At 61.0% G+C, this 23,066-nt stretch overlaps 3 protein-coding genes across 3 annotated transcripts; all 3 read right to left on the reverse strand.

Moving 5' to 3' along the window:
- Positions 1–363: 363 nt before the first annotated feature.
- LOC134145490 (PHD finger protein 7-like) lies at positions 364–4,054 on the reverse strand. Its single transcript, XM_062585075.1, has 9 exons — positions 3,862–4,054; positions 3,408–3,499; positions 2,775–2,876; positions 2,398–2,522; positions 1,673–1,835; positions 1,478–1,584; positions 1,261–1,374; positions 722–840; positions 364–536 (listed from the first exon to the last, which is right to left on the reverse strand). Exons 1-9 carry the CDS (start codon positions 4,052–4,054, stop codon positions 364–366), a joined length of 1,188 nt encoding a protein of 395 aa, XP_062441059.1.
- A 6,898-nt stretch (positions 4,055–10,952) lies between these two features.
- On the reverse strand, positions 10,953–14,484 carry LOC134145564 (PHD finger protein 7-like). Its single transcript, XM_062585190.1, has 9 exons — positions 14,451–14,484; positions 13,997–14,088; positions 13,364–13,465; positions 12,987–13,111; positions 12,262–12,424; positions 12,067–12,173; positions 11,850–11,963; positions 11,311–11,429; positions 10,953–11,125 (listed from the first exon to the last, which is right to left on the reverse strand). The coding sequence occupies exons 1-9, from the start codon at positions 14,482–14,484 to the stop codon at positions 10,953–10,955; spliced, it is 1,029 nt and encodes a 342-aa protein (XP_062441174.1).
- A 4,459-nt stretch (positions 14,485–18,943) lies between these two features.
- Positions 18,944–22,475, reverse strand: LOC134145617 (PHD finger protein 7-like). Its single transcript, XM_062585325.1, has 9 exons — positions 22,442–22,475; positions 21,988–22,079; positions 21,355–21,456; positions 20,978–21,102; positions 20,253–20,415; positions 20,058–20,164; positions 19,841–19,954; positions 19,302–19,420; positions 18,944–19,116 (listed from the first exon to the last, which is right to left on the reverse strand). The coding sequence occupies exons 1-9, from the start codon at positions 22,473–22,475 to the stop codon at positions 18,944–18,946; spliced, it is 1,029 nt and encodes a 342-aa protein (XP_062441309.1).
- Positions 22,476–23,066: the final 591 nt, after the last annotated feature.

A 23,066-nucleotide genomic window follows, 5' to 3' on the forward strand; every position in this document is an offset into this window, starting at 1 on the left:
GGGATTACTGACATTTTGCTGTTACTTACTGTTATGCAAAGAAATTTGTTTACAGGAAAAGAGGAAAAATTAATTTACATAAAACTCAGAAATTTTTGGTACTATAAAACAAACTTTAAGTGTAGAGAAAGAATTATTACTAGTCCAGAACTAATTATTAGAGAAAGAAAAACAGATGATATGTAAATGGAAAAAATATTTTAATATATTAACAATATTACAAATAAAAAAAAACAATGATATATTTAAATATGATAAAACAAAATTCTTAGTTTCTACTTTTCCTGAAGAATAGAACACAGAAGGCCCGATGCACAGAGCTGCCAGCAAGCAGCCCCAGCGGGCTGGGGCAGCGCGGGCTCTTCAGCGCCGGCTGTACGGCTGTTTGGAGCGGCGCTGTAGCCGCCCGCGGCCCGGCCTTCGCTCTGGCCCCGTCTGGCCTGAGCGCCTGCTGCTCGCGGGAGCCTGGGAGCTGGCCGACGATGCTGCCTGTCTGCTGGTGCTGGCGCTGGCCGTCCCCGACTGCGTGCTGGAGGCTGCAGGAGAGGCAGGAAGGTCAGCAGCACGGCCCCTTGCGCCCAGGCCAGGAGAGGCCAGAGCGCGGGCTGCCCGGCGAGGAGAGAGCCTCTGCCAAGCGCAGCCTGAGCAGCCGCAGGCGGGCCTTGTCTGGCTCCTGCCTCTGGCCTGGGGGCGCCTGCATGCACCCGGGGTCTCCTCTTACCGGTGCCCAGCCCCGCACAGTCGTCACACTCCCAGGTGGCTGTGGAGGGCCTCAAGGCGGAGCAGCGGCGGTGCGTGCCCTTGGCAGCACAGGAGGAGCAGAGCAGCAGCTGCCACGGCCTGGGAAAGCAAAGGGGTGGGTGGCCAGAGGGGCAGCCAGGGCTGGCAGGGACACCAGGGAGGCAGCCAAGGGCAGAGGGAGGTGAGCAGGAGGCTACCCGGCAGAGCTCCCCCAGCTGGCACCACCTGAGCAACAAGAGGCCTTGCTCCCGCAGCCCTGCAGGGTGGCAAGAGCCTGGGCACAGCCCCAGGCCAACCCTCCGCTCCTTGGTGTGCCACTAGCCCAGAGCTAGCAGGAGATGATGCCTCCTGGCCTGGGAGCTCGGCACTGCCGTGGCAAAGCCCTCTCCCTCTCTCTCTCCTTCCTGCCCTGCAGGCCGTCCATCCCCCTTCCAAAGACCTTCCGAGATGGTGCCAGGCTGCCACAAAGGCACCTGCTGCCACGTGGGCAGGGGGGAAACTGCTGCTTGGCTGACTTACCCCTCTTCCGCTGCCTCCTCTCGGCCGCGCGCACAAAGACACCGGCTGGCATCGCATCGCCCGTGCCTCTCGTAGAGCTCCTCAAAAGCTCCCTCTGCCTCCCACGTGGGTTGTCTGCCGGGCAGAAGCCAAGCAAGGGCATGAGCCTCCCCGGCCCCTTCGGCCCGTGCCCTTCTTCTCTCTCGTGGCCACAGGGCAAGGGCAGAAGAGAACCAACCTGAGGGGCACTCGGATGCCCACGGAAGACATTTCCCACAGGAAAGCCTCCCTGTCTTGGCACTGCGGGCACTGGAAGCAGAAGAAGCCTGCCCCAAGAGCCTGTCGCTGCAAGAGAGCCCCAGGCAGCGTGAGTGGGCCACTGCCTGCTGCTGGCCACCTGCCGTGCCCAAGGGGCGCGGGAAGGGCCTCCTACCTGGACGCAGCCACGGTGGAACCACGCGTGCTTACACGCGGGGCACACCAGCGTGTGGTGGGAGAGCTTTCCCTCCACGGGCTCCAGACAGATGAGGCAGGAGGTCTCCCCATCCTGGTGCGCCTGCACTTGTTGCTCCGGGCGATGTGCCCGGCAGAAGGACCTGGGCGCAACACGGAAGCGCTGGGCAAGGTCGGGACGTGCGGAGTCGCCCCGCCTTTCTCGACAAGACTACCCCAAAGGCAGCAGAGGCTGGTTGCTCCCCGGGCAACACGCGCGAGTCTCTCTTCCCATCCCTTTCCCACTTCCCCTGCATCTGCCACTCGAGGGGCGCGGCAGGTTCTGCCAGAGGCCTGCACATCCTGCCTCTCACGGGGGCTCCGGCGCCCTCTCGCCCAGCTGGGCACCTTGCCTGTGCGGAGGAGGCCTGACCAAGACGCCGGCTTGGCAGCCCGCAGCCCGGCAGGCATCCCCAGCTCCCAGGGCACCCACAGCAAGGCACTGCCAGCGCATGGCTGGTGGCAGACCCTCCTGCTCTGCTCCGGCACCCAGGGCAGGGGAAACGGTGGCAGAAAGGAGCCCTCCACGCCCCGGCGCTGGCTCTGGCAGGGCTCTGGCAGGGGCACCTCCGGGCAGAGCACGCAGCTGCTTTGTCCGCTTGGCCGGCGCCGGCAGGAGGCCGACTGAGGCCAAGGCAGCCCAGCACGAGGCTCCCCAGCTCTTACCTGTACTGCCCAAAGAACTGCGAGACGCAGCCGTCTTCGCAGCCGCACGGGAAGTGGAAGCTGCGCTTGCAGCCCTTCTGATGGCAGCAAATGGTGGCCCCGCGCTCACCACAGACGTAGCACAGCTGGAAAGAGAACAGCAGACCCTCATCAGCCCCACGTGCTCGCGGCCCCCCAAGGCCTGCCCCACACCTTTGCCAAGGCTGCGGGCGTCGGGGCACCGCGGCCTCACGACCTGCACAGCCGCCTCCAGCACTGGGCTTCTGCCTTCTGCCGGAGCCTCTCTGGAGCTCCTGCGACTCACACAACTGCCCGCGATTTCCTTCCCGGGGTCCAGGCTGAGCTTGCACAAACCCCCACCCCTACGAGCTCCTCACCTTCCGACTTGCCCGCTTCACCACCCGCCTGATCTCTGCCGGAAGAAACTCGTCGGCTCCCGTCTCAGACGCGCGTCTCACGGGGAGCCCGCCGGCAAGATACTGAAAAACAGAAAGCTCCCAGCGCTCATTCAGTCCTGCAGGCATGGCGCATTGCTAGCGGATGGTGCTGAGACACCGGCGAGAGGTCCAGGGCAGGCCACGCTCCGGTGCCTGGGGCTGGGTGACCTGCAGTGCTGCTGGGCCTCGGAGCTGCTGCACAACAAGCAGCGCAAAGGCCTGGAGAACTGGGCTGTGCTGTGGGCAGGGAAGGCCCTGGCGGCGAGCGCCCGGGCGAGGGGCTGGGGAGCACTCCCGCAGGCAGCGCTGGGCTGCTGGGCCTTCCTGAGCTGAGCCCCTGCCATGCTGGGGCAGACCTGGAGAGCCCGAGCAGCACGCAGCAAAGGGTCCCCAGCAAGCGCAGGAGTTGTTGAGGAGGAGGTGACTCCCCCCAGAGCTCTTGGGATGGGATTTCCCACAGCCACAAACCCCGCCCCCTCCCCACGCCCCACGCTGCCCACGTGGCCATGGAGATTACAAGGTGCTGGGCAGGGGCACCAGGCGGGAGCTGGAGGCATCTCCCGGGAGACTCACCAGGCAATTCTCATGGGCACAGAGTCCACCATTCCGGCGTTTCTCGCCGTACTTATCCGCGTCGGAATCGGCCCGGCGACACAGCACGCAGGCTGCAGGGGCAGAGCAAAGGCCGCAAGCACTGAGCATCTCTCTGGGGCCTGCACAAGTGTCCTGGAGGGCTTCCCCTGGCAGGGCCCGCTCTTTCCCGGCTCTCCAAATGCCCTCCTGGTGCTGCCTGCATCCCCCACGGCTCCGCGACAGCCCCACGCTGACCCAGAGGAGGCTCCTGCACTGGCCCCAGGGGTTCCCACGCACGACCTGCCCCCTCGCCTTCCCCTTGCCTCTCCCGGCCCCTCTCGCCCCTTCCCAGCACAGACCGTTCCTCCCTGCATGCCTCTGCAGCCTAGCACGTCCCTCCCCGCGCCCCCGGCCTCGTGCGCAGCACAGGAGCTCGGGGTCCCTCTGCTCTCACCCTCCTCCCTGGCGTCGGGCGCCTTGCGCTTCATGGCGCACACGAGACGGCTCGACAGCGAGTGCTCCGGAAAAGATCTGTCCCGGCGGCGCCGGGGTCTCCACTCCAGGCACTCCTTCGCCGACCCTGGGGGAGCAGCGGGGCCAGGGTGACTCTGCAGCCCAGCCCAGTCCAGCCCAGCCCCAGCGGCCATGACGTGGGGCCCCGCTCCTGCCGCTGCGGCAGCCCCACGCGAGCCCCTTCCTGCCCGGTCCTGCAGAGCTCCCCCACCCGGGCCCCGGCGCTGCCTCTCGCCGCCTGCCGCAGGGGCCACGCCGGGGCAGGCCCCAGGGCAGCGGGGCCACGGCCCGGGAGCTCCACAGGGCTGGAGCAGCACCCTGGGCCTGGCCGTGCGCGCGGCGGCGCCACCTCCCCTGCCCGCACCTGTCCCCTGCTCAGAGGCGCCGCCTCCAGCCTGGGGCTGCCCGCGCCCCGCAGCCCTTTTTGTACCGCCGGGGCCACCCACGTCACCCACCGCTACTGTGACAGGGCACCACCACCGGCGTGACACTGACCCCCACTGTGACATGCTGCTGCCACTCCCAGGCGGGACAAAAGGCTGGAACCAAAAGCCTTGGCCAGCCCCCCAGGCGGGAGGTACCTGCCACTTCTGCCCTTGCCTCAGCCCTCTCCTCACACTGCTGAAATCCAGGTTGGACAAAGAAGCCGTTAGGGGCCTCTTCCTGAAAATCCAGCCACAACTAGTTCCTCCCGTGACCGGCCTCATGCCCACGTTTGGCCACTCAGGGAGTTCCTGGGGAGAAGCAGGCACACAAAACTGCCTGTTTCCCACAAGTTCTCGTTCTGCCCTGAGCGGCAACCCTTCAATGAGGAGGCGGCAAAGGAAACACCTCTGCCCAAACGACTCCACCGGTTTGGCCTGCACAGCTCTGATTCTGGCTTTCTCTTCAGGTGCATGTTTCCCAAAAAGGTCGTGCCTCGCTCTCTCACACGTTCCCTCTGCCCGTTGTTCTGGGTGCGCCGATTGCCTCTTGCAAATCCTCTCCGCGGTTACTTGGGTTTGCTCTTGTTGCCCTGGACATTTCAAGCTGAGGCTGGAACATTTGCTAGGAGGAAGACAAGCGGGACCAGCTCAAGGGGGCTCTCCCCACAACGCACGAGGAAGCTCTTCTGTAGCCCAGCATTGGTCCATCTAGGCCAAAGCGTCAAGAATGAGAGTAAAAGAAGAGGACGACAGTTCAACACGGGTTTCCACACAGGGCTCACTTTCGAACCCCTCTCTACCTCCTCCTTCCCCTGCTGCTCTGGCTCTGAAGGCTGCGAGGTTCAGTCTGGAGGTGGTGAAGTGGAGGGCATTACCGCGTCCTGGAGGCAGCACCTGGAGTCCTTGGACAGCATGCACTTCGATGTCCATGCTGATAGATTTCTTCCTCACGCGAGGACCCCTTGGCCTCCTCTTTCTATGTTTGCCAACACCCTCTTGCCCCTTGTGCACTCTTCCACATTGACTACGTGCGGTGCATTTTACGCATGCGAGATACTGCTTTGTTCTCTTGGTTCTCCCTGGAAATGTTCTCTTTTCTTTCTCTTTCTCTCTCTCTTTTTTTTTTTTTTTTTTTTCTTCCCCAGATTCAGGCCTCTGTATTTCTTTTGCTGCCGCCTGGGCATCTTCTGTATAGCAGTGGTGCCTCCCATAACAGCCCATGCCCCATCCCTTGTCACCCCATGCCTGCACTCCGCTGCAGCATCTGCTGTCTCCACCTCACAAGTAGTCTGCTATTGTACCAGGCCTAGACTAGGCCCAAGGGCTAGAGGGGTGAATGGGGCTGCACCCCTTAAAAATAGACAGAAAAAAGAAAAAAGAAAAAAGTCAGCCAAAGCCACAGGAAACCCAAACTAGAGGTAGTCCTGAGGAGGATCAGGAGGTTAGCTGGTAAGCCAGAGGACCTGGCAAGGCACCATCCCTACTTGTCATGGCACCAAGCCTGTGGCCTTTGGGAAGAACGTCCTAAAGGCTGCAGGAGTACTGCCGCACATCCCCAGTGGCAGTGGAGGGGAGTGGCGAGACAAAGAAGCTGGAACATGCCTGAGGGCTAAGGGCTCGGCACCCGACCGAGGAGGCCACCAAGTAGCCCCTGCGCAAAGGCTGCCACACGGGAAGAGGAGAGCCATCCTGTGAGCCCGGCAGTCCGGCCCCCGCATCTGAGCCCAGAATGATCCAAGAGGCCGTTTCGGCAATGGCCAGGGCCTCCACCCAAGGTGTTAATCAACACACCCAAGCACCCAGCTTGTGCCCAGGCTGAATGCAGGCACAGCAGGAGGTGCCAGGGGAATCTTCAGGAACGGAGAGTGGTTGTGACCATGAGTCCGATGCTTTCATAGAATCATAGAATCAATAATGTTGGAAGGGACCTCTGGAGATCATCTAGTAGAACCTAGTTCAGCAGGGGCTCAGCAGGGTCACCTAGAGCATGTTAGACAGGGTTGCGTCCAGGCGGGCCTTGAAGATCTCCAGAGAAGGAGACTCCACAACCTCTCTGGGCAGCCTGGTCCAGTGCTCTGCCACTCTCACAGTGAAGAAATTCCCCCTCACGGTCAGGCGGAACTTCCTGTGCTTCAGTTTCTGCCCATTGCCTCTTGTCCTGTCTCACGGGGCAACTGAAAAGAGTTTGTCCCCATCTCCTTGACACCCTCCCTCCAGGTACTTATACACATTGATAAGATTCCCCCCACCCCCCGCCCTTGGTCTTCTCTTCCCCAGGCTGAAGAGGACCAGCTCGTGCAGCCGTTCCTCATAGGGCAGGTGCTCCAGCCCTCTGATCATCTTCGTAGCCCTGTGCTGGACTCTCTGCAGTAGCTCCATGTGTGTCTTGTCCTGGGGAGCCCAGAACTGGACACAGGACTCGAGATGAGGCCTCCGCAGGGCTGAGGAGAGGGGCAGGATCACCTCCCTCCACCTGCTGGCAACACTCCTCCCAGCGCACCCCAGGAGACTCTCCATTGGCCTTCTTGGCCACAAGGGCACATTGCTGGCTCATGGTCAACTTGTCATCCCCCAGCACTCCCAGGTCCTTCTCTGCAGAGCTGCTCTCCAGGAGGTCAGCCCCCAGCTTGTCCTGGTGCCTAGGGTTATTTTTCCCTAAGTGCAGGACCCTGGGCTTGCCCTTGTTGAACCTCCTGAGATTCCTCTATACCCAACTCTCCAGCCTGTCCAGGTCTCTCTGAATGGCAGCACAGCCCACTGGTGTGTCAGCCACTCCTCCCAGCTTGGCATCATCTGCAAACTTGCTGAGGAGTCACTCCGTCCCCTCATCCAGGTTATTGATGAAAAAGTTGAACAGGATGGGACCCAGGACTGAGCCCTGGGGGACGCCACTAGCCACAGGCCTCCAACTAGACTCCACGCCACCGATGACGACCCTGTGAGCTCTGCCTTTCAGCCAGTTCTCAAGCCACCTCACTGTCCACTCGTCTAACCCACCCTTCCCGAGCTTCTCTGGGAGGACGTTATGGGAGACAGTGTCAAAAGCCTTGCTGAAGTCAAGGTTTATGCCAGCGATGAGGAGTTCCTAAAATCACAGAACACTTGGGCTTGGATGGCACGTCTGCAGGCCATGTGGTCCCAAGCAGCCTGCTCAGGCAGGCTCTGCTAGAGCAGCTTGCCTGGCACCAGGGCCAGTCGGCTTGTCAAGGTCTCCAAGGATGGAGACTCCACCACCTCTCGAGGAAGCCTGTTCCAACGTTCCAGCACCCTCACAAGCAGGAAGTGTTTTTCAAGCTTCAGTTGGAATTTCCTGCCTGCCACTTTGAGCCCTTTGCCTCTCGCCTGCTCACAGAGCACCTTGAGAGGAGGGCCTCCGTCTTCTTTACACCCTCCTATCAGATACTTTCAACATTGAGGGCAACTCCCCCTCCCCCCAGAGCCAGAGCAGGAGCCGGAGCCGGAGCCGGAGCCAGAGTCTTCCCTTCTCCAAGCAAAACAATCCCACCTCTCTCACAGGCTCTGCAGTCAGGGACCTGGTCTGCAGTTGGTGCACTGCCACCGGTCAGTCCAATTGTCTCATCAATGCAGAGACCAGTGGTGAGTTCTTGGGCCACCCCGGCAACTACGGAGCTCTGCGCCCTGGGCACCCACAGTGTGTACCGCAGCTCTAGGGCAATTTTCTCTCTCCCAAAGGGGGTTTTCATTCGTCGATCTCGCCTGCAGCTTCACAAATGCCACCGCTCTTGCCACAGGACTAGAACTCAATTCTCTTTATTGACAGGCAGGCAGGGGGTGGTTGGTTCCCACTGGCAGGAAGGCAGCATCCCCCTGCCCAGTGCATCCGGAGGGATGACCCAGGCTGGGCGCTCGCAGCAGGCCTCACGGGGCTCCCTCTGGCAGGGGCTGGGCAGCGCTGGCATCCCTTGGGCCCGATGCACAGAGCTGCCAGCAAGCAGCCCCAGCGGGCTGGGGCAGCGCGGGCTCTTCAGCGCCTGATACTTGATACCTGATACTTGGTCAGAATAGTCTAGTGTTGTAACTTTTTAGTGCCTAGAACAATACCGCTGTGTTAAGCGGGATACAAATAAGTAACTAACAAGGTCTTGGAAATCTGTGAGAAAGAACAGCGGTTGGTCACATAGATTCTGTGGCTTCCAGCCACAGAATTACCATGAGAAGCAGTCAACATGAAGGTCAGAAGCTGAAGGGTAGTGAAATAGCGACCCTCAAAGTCAAATGTGGCCCCCGAAATAAGTCTGCATGCGTGCGCAGTGTCATAGCCCAGTTATGCAACCGGGGAGGAGTTGGGCTAGACTCCCTGCACTTCTTGGCCCCATGTGCCAGGGCTCCCGCCTCCCGCAAGTAATCATAAATGCCGGAGTTTTCTGAAGGAGAGGGAGGCTGCTACACAACAGAGGACCACGTTGCCTCCTCGGGGACGCCCAAAAAGATTGTGCCTGCCGACTCTCTCCCTCACCATGCAGACGATCGGGACAAGCATTGAGGTGGTCCTTCTCGAGATTACCATCGGGTCGGTCTGTTTGTAAGTATCTACTAATAAACTGCTTGCTACTGAAGAGTGTTTGTGTGTGTGTGTGTTTGTGCTGGCTTGCCAAACCGGATGTTTGGCCCCCGGGAATCTAACTAGAACATGATCTCAGGAAAAAATCAACATAGTGGAGTTTTTCTCAGGGTGTTTTAAGAGAAGACAACCATGAAGCTGTAATAAATTCATTTGCTTCTGGATCAATTAAATTTAAAGCTGTTGATGGATAGTAGTAGGTACAGAAGGAGAAGCAGTTAGAGAGTGAAATCGTCAAATAATGAAGTTGAATGGATTTGAAGTAAGAATTAATTCACTCATGGGAAAGTGCTTCTTAATTCTGATGAGAAAGCACCTAGAGATAAAGATTCTGGTCTTTACCACTTCTTTCCTTTGACCCCTACTGCCAGTACCTAGGCTTATTTTCCATTTTATAGGGTTAGAGATAATGCAAAATCTGAGCTTTAAGAGTTTTTATTCTCAAAGAAAAGAAGAAAGAATCTGCCTGCAAAATCTGTTTGCTTACCAAACAAGTCTGATGTACTTGCTCAACTAACCATGGAAGTAGTTAATGCTTATTTCCTAATAGCAGCTAAATAAAGCCAAGGACAACACCCAGCTGAACAGCAGTTGTAAGAAAGTTAACCAGAACAAAGAATTAAATCCAGATTAATTTTGGTTAATTCTATAGCACTTTGCTTGCCTTTTTCTTGCCTGAACTTCAAAGATTTCCAAGCAGTATTATAACACACGCATCTCTGTTACTCAGCAATTTTATCTCCCATACATGTTTTTGAAAATCCTTATTTTGGTTCCAAAGGGATAGATTTGATGCAAACAAAGAAAGTAACTCTTCAGGAGATGCCAGATATGTTCATCTAAACCATTGGGAGCTGCACAGAAACAGAAGGGAAAAACCTCTGAGTCCCTTGCTCCCAGGAGCATTACTCCGTTTTATCTGAGTTAAGGAAGATCATGTTTAATGCTTGAAGGGCCAATGGCCCTTTCTGCTAGATTCCTTCTAGTAGAGAGCAGAGGTGGACAAACTGCAGTACCTTATACAAGCCTTCAGGCAGGAGGCTATGTGAGAGGTGGAAAAGAGCCATATGGCTGTGCTAGGTGCACTGGAGCCTGGTTGGAGTAACAAGAACAAGGCAGAGGTGAGGCAAGGCAAGCGGATATATTATTATATCTTTTTCTCTGACATATAAAGAATTCAGCTTAAATCTGTATCTCACTCCTAATTTTACTCAGGGTGTGAGCTGACCTGAGTGCACTGCAGATGATCAGAAAGTTAGGGGTGAAGAATGAGGTCCATTTACAAGCTAACTTGACATCAAAAAAAATTACAGCCTTTAGAAGAAATAGCATTTTTCTATTCAGATAGAGTCTATGTAACTCATACTAAAAAAAAGGTCAGTCTTTTTCATACTTATGTGATTGATTTTGATAATGCATGATTTCAGTGTTGAGACTCAAGCCTCAGTGAATAGTTTGAAATCTGAGAGCATCACTGGCATAAAGGATGCTGAAAAAATATTGAGTAAGCCCTTGTTCATAGCTGTGAAAGTCCAAGGCCCATTGCCTACAAGTAAACTGGTTTACGATGCATGAATGCCTGTCTACATGCAACGAGATACTTCCCAAATAAATGACAGGACTTGGGACATAGGGTGTAAAATAAGAAAAACAAGGCACTGAGGGATTACTGACATTTTGCTGTTACTGACTGTTATACAAAGAAATTTGTTTACAGGAAAAGAGGAAAAATTAATTTACATAAAACTCAGAAATCTTTGGTACTATAAAACAAACTTTAAGTGTAGAGAAAGAATTATTACTAGTCCAGAACTAATTATTAGAGAAAGAAAAACAGATGATATGTAAATGGAAAAAATATTTTAATATATTAACAATATTACAAATAAAAAAAAACAATGATATATTTAAATATGATAAAACAAAATTCTTAGTTTCTACTTTTCCTGAAGAATAGAACACAGAAGGCCCGATGCACAGAGCTGCCAGCAAGCAGCCCCAGCGGGCTGGGGCAGCGCGGGCTCTTCAGCGCCGGCTGTACGGCTGTTTGGAGCGGCGCTGTAGCCGCCCGCGGCCCGGCCTTCGCTCTGGCCCCGTCTGGCCTGAGCGCCTGCTGCTCGCGGGAGCCTGGGAGCTGGCCGACGATGCTGCCTGTCTGCTGGTGCTGGCGCTGGCCGTCCCCGACTGCGTGCTGGAGGCTGCAGGAGAGGCAGGAAGGTCAGCAGCACGGCCCCTTGCGCCCAGGCCAGGAGAGGCCAGAGCGCGGGCTGCCCGGCGAGGAGAGAGCCTCTGCCAAGCGCAGCCTGAGCATCCGCAGGCGGGCCTTGTCTGGCTCCTGCCTCTGGCCTGGGGGCGCCTGCATGCACCCGGGGTCTCCTCTTACTGGTGCCCAGCCCCGCACAGTCGTCACACTCCCAGGTGGCTGTGGAGGGCCTCAAGGCGGAGCAGCGGCGGTGCGTGCCCTTGGCAGCACAGGAGGAGCAGAGCAGCAGCTGCCACGGCCTGGGAAAGCAAAGGGGTGGGTGGCCAGAGGGGCAGCCAGGGCTGGCAGGGACACCAGGGAGGCAGCCAAGGGCAGAGGGAGGTGAGCAGGAGGCTACCCGGCAGAGCTCCCCCAGCTGGCACCACCTGAGCAACAAGAGGCCTTGCTCCCGCAGCCCTGCAGGGTGGCAAGAGCCTGGGCACAGCCCCAGGCCAACCCTCCGCTCCTTGGTGTGCCACTAGCCCAGAGCTAGCAGGAGATGATGCCTCCTGGCCTGGGAGCTCGGCACTGCCGTGGCAAAGCCCTCTCCCTCTCTCTCTCCTTCCTGCCCTGCAGGCCGTCCATCCCCCTTCCAAAGACCTTCCGAGATGGTGCCAGGCTGCCACAAAGGCACCTGCTGCCACGTGGGCAGGGGGGAAACTGCTGCTTGGCTGACTTACCCCTCTTCCGCTGCCTCCTCTCGGCCGCGCGCACAAAGACACCGGCTGGCATCGCATCGCCCGTGCCTCTCGTAGAGCTCCTCAAAAGCTCCCTCTGCCTCCCACGTGGGTTGTCTGCCGGGCAGAAGCCAAGCAAGGGCATGAGCCTCCCCGGCCCCTTCGGCCTGTGCCCTTCTTCTCTCTCGTGGCCACAGGGCAAGGGCAGAAGAGAACCAACCTGAGGGGCACTCGGATGCCCACGGAAGACATTTCCCACAGGAAAGCCTCCCTGTCTTGGCACTGCGGGCACTGGAAGCAGAAGAAGCCTGCCCCAAGAGCCTGTCGCTGCAAGAGAGCCCCAGGCAGCGTGAGTGGGCCACTGCCCGCTGCTGGCCACCTGCTGTGCCCAAGGGGCGCGGGAAGGGCCTCCTACCTGGACGCAGCCACGGTGGAACCACGCGTGCTTACATGCGGGGCACACCAGCGTGTGGTGGGAGAGCTTTCCCTCCACGGGCTCCAGACAGATGAGGCAGGAGGTCTCCCCATCCTGGTGCGCCTGCACTTGTTGCTCCGGGCGATGTGCCCGGCAGAAGGACCTGGGCGCAACACGGAAGCGCTGGGCAAGGTCGGGACGTGCGGAGTCGCCCCGCCTTTCTCGACAAGACTACCCCAAAGGCGGCAGAGGCTGGTTGCTCCCCGGGCAACACGCGCGAGTCTCTCTTCCCATCCCTTTCCCACTTCCCCTGCATCTGCCACTCGAGGGGCGCGGCAGGTTCTGCCAGAGGCCTGCACATCCTGCCTCTCACGGGGGCTCCGGCGCCCTCTCGCCCAGCTGGGCACCTTGCCTGTGCGGAGGAGGCCTGACCAAGACGCCGGCTTGGCAGCCCGCAGCCCGGCAGGCATCCCCAGCTCCCAGGGCACCCACAGCAAGGCACTGCCAGCGCATGGCTGGTGGCAGACCCTCCCGCTCTGCTCCGGCACCCAGGGCAGGGGAAACGGTGGCAGAAAGGAGCCCTCCACGCCCCGGCGCTGGCTCTGGCAGGGCTCTGGCAGGGGCACCGCCGGGCAGAGCACGCAGCTGCTTTGTCCGCTTGGCCGGCGCCGGCAGGAGGCCGACTGAGGCCAAGGCAGCCCAGCACGAGGCTCCCCAGCTCTTACCTGTACTGCCCAAAGAACTGCGAGACGCAGCCGTCTTCGCAGCCGCACGGGAAGTGGAAGCTGCGCTTGCAGCCCTTCTGATGGCAGCAAATGGTGGCCCCGCGCTCACCACAGACGTAGCACAGCTGGAAAGAGAACAGCAGACCCTCATCAGCCCCACGTGCTCGCGGCCCCCCAAGGCCTGCCCCACACCTTTGCCAAGGCTGCGGGCGTGGGGGCACCGCGGCCTCACGACCTGCACAGCCGCCTCCAGCACTGGGCTTCTGCCTTCTGCCGGAGCCTCTCTGGAGCTCCTGCGACTCACACAACTGCCCGCGATTTCCTTCCCGGGGTCCAGGCTGAGCTTGCACAAACCCCCACCCCTACGAGCTCCTCACCTTCCGACTTGCCCGCTTCACCACCCGCCTGATCTCTGCCGGAAGAAACTCGTCGGCTCCCGTCTCAGACGCGCGTCTCACGGGGAGCCCGCCGGCAAGATACTGAAAAACAGAAAGCTCCCAGCGCTCATTCAGTCCTGCAGGCATGGCGCATTGCTAGCGGATGGTGCTGAGACACCGGCGAGAGGTCCAGGGCAGGCCACGCTCCGGTGCCTGGGGCTGGGTGACCTGCAGTGCTGCTGGGCCTCGGAGCTGCTGCACAACAAGCAGCGCAAAGGCCTGGAGAACTGGGCTGTGCTGTGGGCAGGGAAGGCCCTGGCGGCGAGCGCCCGGGCGAGGGGCTGGGGAGCACTCCCGCAGGCAGCGCTGGGCTGCTGGGCCTTCCTGAGCTGAGCCCCTGCCATGCTGGGGCAGACCTGGAGAGCCCGAGCAGCACGCAGCAAAGGGTCCCCAGCAAGCGCAGGAGTTGTTGAGGAGGAGGTGACACCCCCCAGAGCTCTTGGGATGGGATTTCCCACAGCCACAAACCCCGCCCCCTCCCCACGCCCCACGCTGCCCACGTGGCCATGGAGATTACAAGGTGCTGGGCAGGGGCACCAGGCGGGAGCTGGAGGCGTCTCCCGGGAGACTCACCAGGCAATTCTCATGGGCACAGAGTCCACCATTCCGGCGTTTCTCGCCGTACTTATCCGCGTCGGAATCGGCCCGGCGACACAGCACGCAGGCTGCAGGGGCAGAGCAAAGGCCGCAAGCACTGAGCATCTCTCTGGGGCCTGCACAAGTGTCCTGGAGGGCTTCCCCTGGCAGGGCCCGCTCTTTCCCGGCTCTCCAAATGCCCTCCTGGTGCTGCCTGCATCCCCCACGGCTCCGCGACAGCCCCACGCTGACCCAGAGGAGGCTCCTGCACTGGCCCCAGGGGTTCCCACGCACGACCTGCCCCCTCGCCTTCCCCTTGCCTCTCCCGGCCCCTCTCGCCCCTTCCCAGCACAGACCGTTCCTCCCTGCATGCCTCTGCAGCCTAGCACGTCCCTCCCCGCGCCCCCGGCCTCGTGCGCAGCACAGGAGCTCGGGGTCCCTCTGCTCTCACCCTCCTCCCTGGCGTCGGGCGCCTTGCGCTTCATGGCGCACACGAGGCGGCTCGACAGCGAGTGCTCCGGAAAAGATCTGTCCCGGCGGCGCCGGGGTCTCCACTCCAGGCACTCCTTCGCCGACCCTGGGGGAGCAGCGGGGCCAGGGTGACTCTGCAGCCCAGCCCAGTCCAGCCCAGCCCCAGCGGCCGCGACGTGGGGCCCCGCTCCTGCCGCTGCGGCAGCCCCGCGCGAGCCCCTTCCTGCCTGGCTCCTGCAGAGCTCCCCCACCCGGGCCCCGGCGCTGCCTCTCACCGCCTGCCGCAGGGGCCGCGCCGGGGCAGGCCCCAGGGCAGCGGGGCCACGGCCCGGGAGCTCCACAGGGCTGGAGCAGCACCCTGGGCCTGGCCGTGCGCGGGGCGGCGCCACCTCCCCTGCCCGCACCTGTCCCGTGCTCAGAGGCGCCGCCTCCAGCCTGGGGCTGCCCGCGCCCCGCAGCCCTTTTTGTATTGCCGGACCGGCCCGTGTCACCCACCGCTACTGTGACAGGGCACCACCACCGGCGTGACACTGACCCCCACTGTGACATGCTGCTGCCACTCCCAGGCGGGACAAAAGGCTGGAACCAAAAGCCTTGGCCAGCCCCCCAGGCGGGAGGTACCTGCCACTTCTGCCCTTGCCTCAGCCCTCTCCTCACACTGCTGAAATCCAGGTTGGACAAAGAAGCCGTTAGGGGCCTCTTCCTGAAAATCCAGCCACAACTAGTTCCTCCCGTGACCGGCCTCATGCCCACGTTTGGCCACTCAGGGAGTTCCTGGGGAGAAGCAGGCACACAAAACTGCCTGTTTCCCACAAGTTCTCGTTCTGCCCTGAGCGGCAACCCTTCAATGAGGAGGCGGCAAAGGAAACACCTCTGCCCAAACGACTCCACCGGTTTGGCCTGCACAGCTCTGATTCTGGCTTTCTCTTCAGGTGCATGTTTCCCAAAAAGGTCGTGCCTCGCTCTCTCACACGTTCCCTCTGCCCGTTGTTCTGGGTGCGCCGATCGCCTCTTGCAAATCCTCTCCGCGGTTACTTAGGTTTGCTCTTGTTGCCCTGGACATTTCAAGCTGAGGCTGGAACATTTGCTAGGAGGAAGACAAGCGGGACCAGCTCAAGGGGGCTCTCCCCACAACGCACGAGGAAGCTCTTCTGTAGCCCAGCATTGGTCCATCTAGGCCAAAGCGTCAAGAATGAGAGTAAAAGAAGAGGACGACAGTTCAACACGGGTTTCCACACAGGGCTCACTTTCGAACCCCTCTCTACCTCCTCCTTCCCCTGCTGCTCTGGCTCTGAAGGCTGCGAGGTTCAGTCTGGAGGTGGTGAAGTGGAGGGCATTACCGCGTCCTGGAGGCAGCACCTGGAGTCCTTGGACAGCATGCACTTCGATGTCCATGCTGATAGATTTCTTCCTCACGCGAGGACCCCTTGGCCTCCTCTTTCTATGTTTGCCAACACCCTCTTGCCCCTTGTGCACTCTTCCACATTGACTACGTGCGGTGCATTTTACGCATGCGAGATACTGCTTTGTTCTCTTGGTTCTCCCTGGAAATGTTCTCTTTTCTTTCTCTTTTTCTTTCTCTTTCTCTCTCTCTCTCTTTTTTTTTTTTTTTTTTTTTTTTTTTTTCTTCCCCAGATTCAGGCCTCTGTATTTCTTTTGCTGCCGCCTGGGCATCTTCTGTATAGCAGTGGTGCCTCCCATAACAGCCCATGCCCCATCCCTTGTCACCCCATGCCTGCACTCCGCTGCAGCATCTGCTGTCTCCACCTCACAAGTAGTCTGCTATTGTACCAGGCCTAGACTAGGCCCAAGGGCTAGAGGGGTGAATGGGGCTGCACCCCTTAAAAATAGACAGAAAAAGGAAAAAAGAAAAAAGTAAGCCAAAGACACAGGAAACCCAAACTAGAGGTAGTCCTGAGGAGGATCAGGAGGTTAGCTGGTAAGCCAGAGGACCTGGCAAGGCACCATCCCTACTTGTCATGGCACCAAGCCTGTGGCCTTTGGGAAGAACGTCCTAAAGGCTGCAGGAGTACTGCCGCACATCCCCAGTGGCAGTGGAGGGGAGTGGCGAGACAAAGAAGCTGGAACATGCCTGAGGGCTAAGGGCTCGGCACCCGACCGAGGAGGCCACCAAGTAGCCCCTGCGCAAAGGCTGCCACACGGGAAGAGGAGAGCCATCCTGTGAGCCCGGCAGTCCGGCCCCCGCATCTGAGCCCAGAATGATCCAAGAGGCCGTTTCGGCAATGGCCAGGGCCTCCACCCAAGGTGTTAATCAACACACCCAAGCACCCAGCTTGTGCCCAGGCTGAATGCAGGCACAGCAGGAGGTGCCAGGGGAATCTTCAGGAACGGAGAGTGGTTGTGACCATGAGTCCGATGCTTTCATAGAATCATAGAATCAGTAAGGTTGGAAGGGACCTCTGGAGATCATCTAGTAGAACCTAGTTCAGCAGGGGCTCAGCAGGGTCACCTAGAGCATGTTAGACAGGGTTGCGTCCAGGCGGGCCTTGAAGATCTCCAGAGAAGGAGACTCCACAACCTCTCTGGGCAGCCTGGTCCAGTGCTCTGCCACTCTCACAGTGAAGAAATTCCCCCTCACGGTCAGGCGGAACTTCCTGTGGTTCAGTTTCTGCCCATTGCCTCTTGTCCTGTCTCACGGGGCAACTGAAAAGAGTTTGTCCCCATCTCCTTGACATCCTCCCTCCAGGTACTTATACACATTGATAAGATTCCCCCCACCCCCCGCCCTTGGTCTTCTCTTCCCCAGGCTGAAGAGGACCAGCTCGCGCAGCCGTTCCTCATAGGGCAGGTGCTCCAGCCCTCTGATCATCTTCGTAGCCCTGTGCTGGACTCTCTGCAGTAGCTCCATGTGTGTCTTGTCCTGGGGAGCCCAGAACTGGACACAGGACTCGAGATGAGGCCTCCGCAGGGCTGAGGAGAGGGGCAGGATCACCTCCCTCCACCTGCTGGCAACACTCCTCCCAGCGCACCCCAGGAGACTCTCCATTGGCCTTCTTGGCCACAAGGGCACATTGCTGGCTCATGGTCAACTTGTCATCCCCCAGCACTCCCAGGTCCTTCTCTGCAGAGCTGCTCTCCAGGAGGTCAGCCCCCAGCTTGTCCTGGTGCCTAGGGTTATTTTTCCCTAAGTGCAGGACCCTGGGCTTGCCCTTGTTGAACCTCCTGAGATTCCTCTCCGCCCAACTCTCCAGCCTGTCCAGGTCTCTCTGAATGGCAGCACAGCCCACTGGTGTGTCAGCCACTCCTCCCAGCTTGGCATCATCTGCAAACTTGCTGAGGAGGCACTCCGTCCCCTCATCCAGGTTATTGATGAAGAAATTGAACAGGATGGGACCCAGGACTGAGCCCTGGGGGACGCCACTAGCCACAGGCCTCCAACTAGACTCCACGCCACCGATGACGACCCTGTGAGCTCTGCCTTTCAGCCAGTTCTCAAGCCACCTCACTGTCCACTCGTCTAACCCACCCTTCCCGAGCTTCTCTGGGAGGACGTTATGGGAGACAGTGTCAAAAGCCTTGCTGAAGTCAAGGTTTGTGCCAGCGATGAGGAGTTCCTAAAATCACAGAACACTTGGGCTTGGATGGCACGTCTGCAGGCCATGTGGTCCCAAGCAGCCTGCTCAGGCAGGCTCTGCTAGAGCAGCTTGCCTGGCACCAGGGCCAGTCGGCTTGTCAAGGTCTCCAAGGATGGAGACTCCACCACCTCTCGAGGAAGCCTGTTCCAACGTTCCAGCACCCTCACAAGCAGGAAGTGTTTTCCAAGCTTCAGTTGGAATTTCCTGCCTGCCACTTTGAGCCCTTTGCCTCTCGCCTGCTCACAGCACCTTGAGAGGAGGGCCTCCGTCTTCTTTACACCCTCCCATCAGATACTTTCAACATTGAGGGCAACTCCCCCTCCCCCCGGAGCCAGAGCAGGAGCCGGAGCCGGAGCCGGAGCCAGAGTCTTCCCTTCTCCAAGCAAAACAATCCCACCTCTCTCACAGGCTCTGCAGTCAGGGACCTGGTCTGCAGTTGGTGCACTGCCACCGGTCAGTCCAATTGTCTCATCAATGCAGAGACCAGTGGTGAGTTCTTGGGCCACCCCGGCAACTACGGAGCTCTGCGCCCTGGGCACCCACAGTGTGTACCGCAGCTCTAGGGCAATTTTCTCTCTCCCAAAGGGGGTTTTCATCCATCGATCTCGCCTGCAACTTCACAAATGCCACCGCTCTTGCCACAGGACTAGAACTCAATTCTCTTTATTGACAGGCAGGCAGGGGGTGGTTGGTTCCCACTGGCAGGAAGGCAGCATCCCCCTGCCCAGTGCATCCGGAGGGATGACCCAGGCTGGGCGCTCGCAGCAGGCCTCACGGGGCTCCCTCTGGCAGGGGCTGGGCAGCGCTGGCATCCCTTGGGCCCGATGCACAGAGCTGCCAGCAAGCAGCCCCAGCGGGCTGGGGCAGCGCGGGCTCTTCAGCGCCGGCTGTACGGCTGTTTGGAGCGGCGCTGTAGCCGCCCGCGGCCCGGCCTTCGCTCTGGCCCCGTCTGGCCTGAGCGCCTGCTGCTCGCGGGAGCCTGGGAGCTGGCCGACGATGCTGCCTGTCTGCTGGTGCTGGCGCTGGCCGTCCCCGACTGCGTGCTGGAGGCTGCAGGAGAGGCAGGAAGGTCAGCAGCACGGCCCCTTGCGCCCAGGCCAGGAGAGGCCAGAGCGCGGGCTGCCCGGCGAGGAGAGAGCCTCTGCCAAGCGCAGCCTGAGCATCCGCAGGCGGGCCTTGTCTGGCTCCTGCCTCTGGCCTGGGGGCGCCTGCATGCACCCGGGGTCTCCTCTTACTGGTGCCCAGCCCCGCACAGTCGTCACACTCCCAGGTGGCTGTGGAGGGCCTCAAGGCGGAGCAGCGGCGGTGCGTGCCCTTGGCAGCACAGGAGGAGCAGAGCAGCAGCTGCCACGGCCTGGGAAAGCAAAGGGGTGGGTGGCCAGAGGGGCAGCCAGGGCTGGCAGGGACACCAGGGAGGCAGCCAAGGGCAGAGGGAGGTGAGCAGGAGGCTACCCGGCAGAGCTCCCCCAGCTGGCACCACCTGAGCAACAAGAGGCCTTGCTCCCGCAGCCCTGCAGGGTGGCAAGAGCCTGGGCACAGCCCCAGGCCAACCCTCCGCTCCTTGGTGTGCCACTAGCCCAGAGCTAGCAGGAGATGATGCCTCCTGGCCTGGGAGCTCGGCACTGCCGTGGCAAAGCCCTCTCCCTCTCTCTCTCCTTCCTGCCCTGCAGGCCGTCCATCCCCCTTCCAAAGACCTTCCGAGATGGTGCCAGGCTGCTACAAAGGCACCTGCTGCCACGTGGGCAGGGGGGAAACTGCTGCTTGGCTGACTTACCCCTCTTCCGCTGCCTCCTCTTGGCCGCGCGCACAAAGACACCGGCTGGCATCGCATCGCCCGTGCCTCTCGTAGAGCTCCTCAAAAGCTCCCTCTGCCTCCCACGTGGGTTGTCTGCCGGGCAGAAGCCAAGCAAGGGCATGAGTCTCCCTGGCCCCTTCGGCCCGTGCCCTTCTTCTCTCTCGTGGCCACAGGGCAAGGGCAGAAGAGAACCAACCTGAGGGGCACTCGGATGCCCACGGAAGACATTTCCCACAGGAAAGCCTCCCTGTCTTGGCACTGCGGGCACTGGAAGCAGAAGAAGCCTGCCCCAAGAGCCTGTCGCTGCAAGAGAGCCCCAGGCAGCGTGAGTGGGCCACTGCCCGCTGCTGGCCACCTGCCGTGCCCAAGGGGCGCGGGAAGGGCCTCCTACCTGGACGCAGCCACGGTGGAACCACGCGTGCTTACACGCGGGGCACACCAGCGTGTGGTGGGAGAGCTTTCCCTCCACGGGCTCCAGACAGATGAGGCAGGAGGTCTCCCCATCCTGGTGCGCCTGCACTTGTTGCTCCGGGCGATGTGCCCGGCAGAAGGACCTGGGCGCAACACGGAAGCGCTGGGCAAGGTCGGGACGTGCGGAGTCGCCCCGCCTTTCTCGACAAGACTACCCCAAAGGCGGCAGAGGCTGGTTGCTCCCCGGGCAACACGCGCGAGTCTCTCTTCCCATCCCTTTCCCACTTCCCCTGCATCTGCCACTCGAGGGGCGCGGCAGGTTCTGCCAGAGGCCTGCACATCCTGCCTCTCACGGGGGCTCCGGCGCCCTCTCGCCCAGCTGGGCACCTTGCCTGTGCGGAGGAGACCTGACCAAGACGCCGGCTTGGCAGCCCGCAGCCCGGCAGGCATCCCCAGCTCCCAGGGCACCCACAGCAAGACACTGCCAGTGCATGGCTGGTGGCAGACCCTCCCGCTCTGCTCCGGCACCCAGGGCAGGGGAAACGGTGGCAGAAAGGAGCCCTCCACGACCCAGCGCTGGCTCTGGCAGGGCTCTGGCAGGGGCACCGCCGGGCAGAGCACGCAGCTGCTTTGTCCGCTTGGCCGGCGCCGGCAGGAGGCCGACTGAGACCAAGGCAGCCCAGCACGAGGCTCCCCAGCTCTTACCTGTACTGCCCAAAGAACTGCGAGACGCAGCCGTCTTCGCAGCCGCACGGGAAGTGGAAGCTGCGCTTGCAGCCCTTCTGATGGCAGCAAATGGTGGCCCCGCGCTCACCACAGACGTAGCACAGCTGGAAAGAGAACAGCAGACCCTCATCAGCCCCACGTGCTCACGGTCCCCCAAGGCCTGCCCCACACCTTTGCCAAGGCTGCGGGCGTGGGGGCACCGCGGCCTCACGACCTGCACAGCCGCCTCCAGCACTGGGCTTCTGCCTTCTGCCGGAGCCTCTCTGGAGCTCCTGCGACTCACACAACTGCCCGCGATTTCCTTCCCGGGGTCCAGGCTGAGCTTGCACAAACCCCCACCCCTACGAGCTCCTCACCTTCCGACTTGCCCGCTTCACCACCCGCCTGATCTCTGCCGGAAGAAACTCGTCGGCTCCCGTCTCAGACGCGCGTCTCACGGGGAGCCCGCCGGCAAGATACTGAAAAACAGAAAGCTCCCAGCGCTCATTCAGTCCTGCAGGCATGGCGCATTGCTAGCGGATGGTGCTGAGACACCGGCGAGAGGTCCAGGGCAGGCCACGCTCCGGTGCCTGGGGCTGGGTGACCTGCAGTGCTGCTGGGCCTCGGAGCTGCTGCACAACAAGCAGCGCAAAGGCCTGGAGAACTGGGCTGTGCTGTGGGCAGGGAAGGCCCTGGCGGCGAGCGCCCGGGCGAGGGGCTGGGGAGCACTCCAGCAGGCAGCGCTGGGCTGCTGGGCCTTCCTGAGCTGAGCCCCTGCCATGCTGGGGCAGACCTGGAGAGCCCGAGCAGCACGCAGCAAAGGGTCCCCAGCAAGCGCAGGAGTTGTTGAGGAGGAGGTGACTCCCCCCAGAGCTCTTGGGATGGGATTTCCCACAGCCACAAACCCCGCCCCCTCCCCACGCCCCACGCTGCCCACGTGGCCATGGAGATTACAAGGTGCTGGGCAGGGGCACCAGGCGGGAGCTGGAGGCGTCTCCCGGGAGACTCACCAGGCAATTCTCATGGGCACAGAGTCCACCATTCCGGCGTTTCTCGCCGTACTTATCCGCGTCGGAATCGGCCCGGCGACACAGCACGCAGGCTGCAGGGGCAGAGCAAAGGCCGCAAGCACTGAGCATCTCTCTGGGGCCTGCACAAGTGTCCTGGAGGGCTTCCCCTGGCAGGGCCCGCTCTTTCCCGGCTCTCCAAATGCCCTCCTGGTGCTGCCTGCATCCCCCACGGCTCCGCGACAGCCCCACGCTGACCCAGAGGAGGCTCCTGCACTGGCCCCAGGGGTTCCCACGCACGACCTGCCCCCTCGCCTTCCCCTTGCCTCTCCCGGCCCCTCTCGCCCCTTCCCAGCACAGACCGTTCCTCCCTGCATGCCTCTGCAGCCTAGCACGTCCCTCCCCGCGCCCCCGGCCTCGTGCGCAGCACAGGAGCTCGGGGTCCCTCTGCTCTCACCCTCCTCCCTGGCGTCGGGCGCCTTGCGCTTCATGGCGCACACGAGACGGCTCGACAGCGAGTGCTCCGGAAAAGATCTGTCCCGGCGGCGCCGGGGTCTCCACTCCAGGCACTCCTTCGCCGACCCTGGGGGAGCAGCGGGGCCAGGGTGACTCTGCAGCCCAGCCCAGTCCAGCCCAGCCCCAGCGGCCGCGACGTGGGGCCCCGCTCCTGCCGCTGCGGCAGCCCCACGCGAGCCCCTTCCTGCCCGGTCCTGCAGAGCTCCCCCACCCAGGCCCCGGCGCTGCCTCTCACCGCCTGCCGCAGGGGCCGCGCCGGGGCAGGCCCCAGGGCAGCGGGGCCACGGCCCGGGAGCTCCACAGGGCTGGAGCAGCACCCTGGGCCTGGCCGTGCGCGCAGCGGCGCCACCTCCCCTGCCCGCACCTGTCCCCTGCTCAGAGGCGCCGCCTCCAGCCTGGGGCTGCCCGCGCCCCGCAGCCCTTTTTGTACCGCCGGGGCCACCCACGTCACCCACCGCTACTGTGACAGGGCACCACCACCGGCGTGACACTGACCCCCACTGTGACATGCTGCTGCCACTCCCAGGCGGGACAAAAGGCTGGAACCAAAAGCCTTGGCCAGCCCC

This window comes from Rhea pennata, chromosome 1 (assembly GCF_028389875.1).
Source record: "Rhea pennata isolate bPtePen1 chromosome 1, bPtePen1.pri, whole genome shotgun sequence".
NCBI lineage: Eukaryota > Metazoa > Chordata > Aves > Rheiformes > Rheidae > Rhea > Rhea pennata.

Coding starts and splice junctions, on each gene's coding strand:
- LOC134145617 (XM_062585325.1), bottom strand. CDS start 22,475: ATGAAGCGCAAGGCGCCCGACGCCAGGGAGGAGG. Junction 22,080..22,441: donor GCCCGACGCCAGGGAGGAGG/GTGAGAGCAGAG, acceptor CTGCCCCTGCAG/CCTGCGTGCTGTGTCGCCGG. Junction 20,416..20,977: donor CAGTTCTTTGGGCAGTACAG/GTAAGAGCTGGG, acceptor TGTTGCGCCCAG/GTCCTTCTGCCGGGCACATC.
- LOC134145564 (XM_062585190.1), bottom strand. CDS start 14,484: ATGAAGCGCAAGGCGCCCGACGCCAGGGAGGAGG. Junction 14,089..14,450: donor GCCCGACGCCAGGGAGGAGG/GTGAGAGCAGAG, acceptor CTGCCCCTGCAG/CCTGCGTGCTGTGTCGCCGG. Junction 12,425..12,986: donor CAGTTCTTTGGGCAGTACAG/GTAAGAGCTGGG, acceptor TGTTGCGCCCAG/GTCCTTCTGCCGGGCACATC.
- LOC134145490 (XM_062585075.1), bottom strand. CDS start 4,054: ATGGCCGCTGGGGCTGGGCTGGACTGGGCTGGGCTGCAGAGTCACCCT. Junction 2,877..3,407: donor GTGCCCATGAGAATTGCCTG/GTGAGTCTCCCG, acceptor TCTGTTTTTCAG/TATCTTGCCGGCGGGCTCCC. Junction 1,836..2,397: donor CAGTTCTTTGGGCAGTACAG/GTAAGAGCTGGG, acceptor TGTTGCGCCCAG/GTCCTTCTGCCGGGCACATC.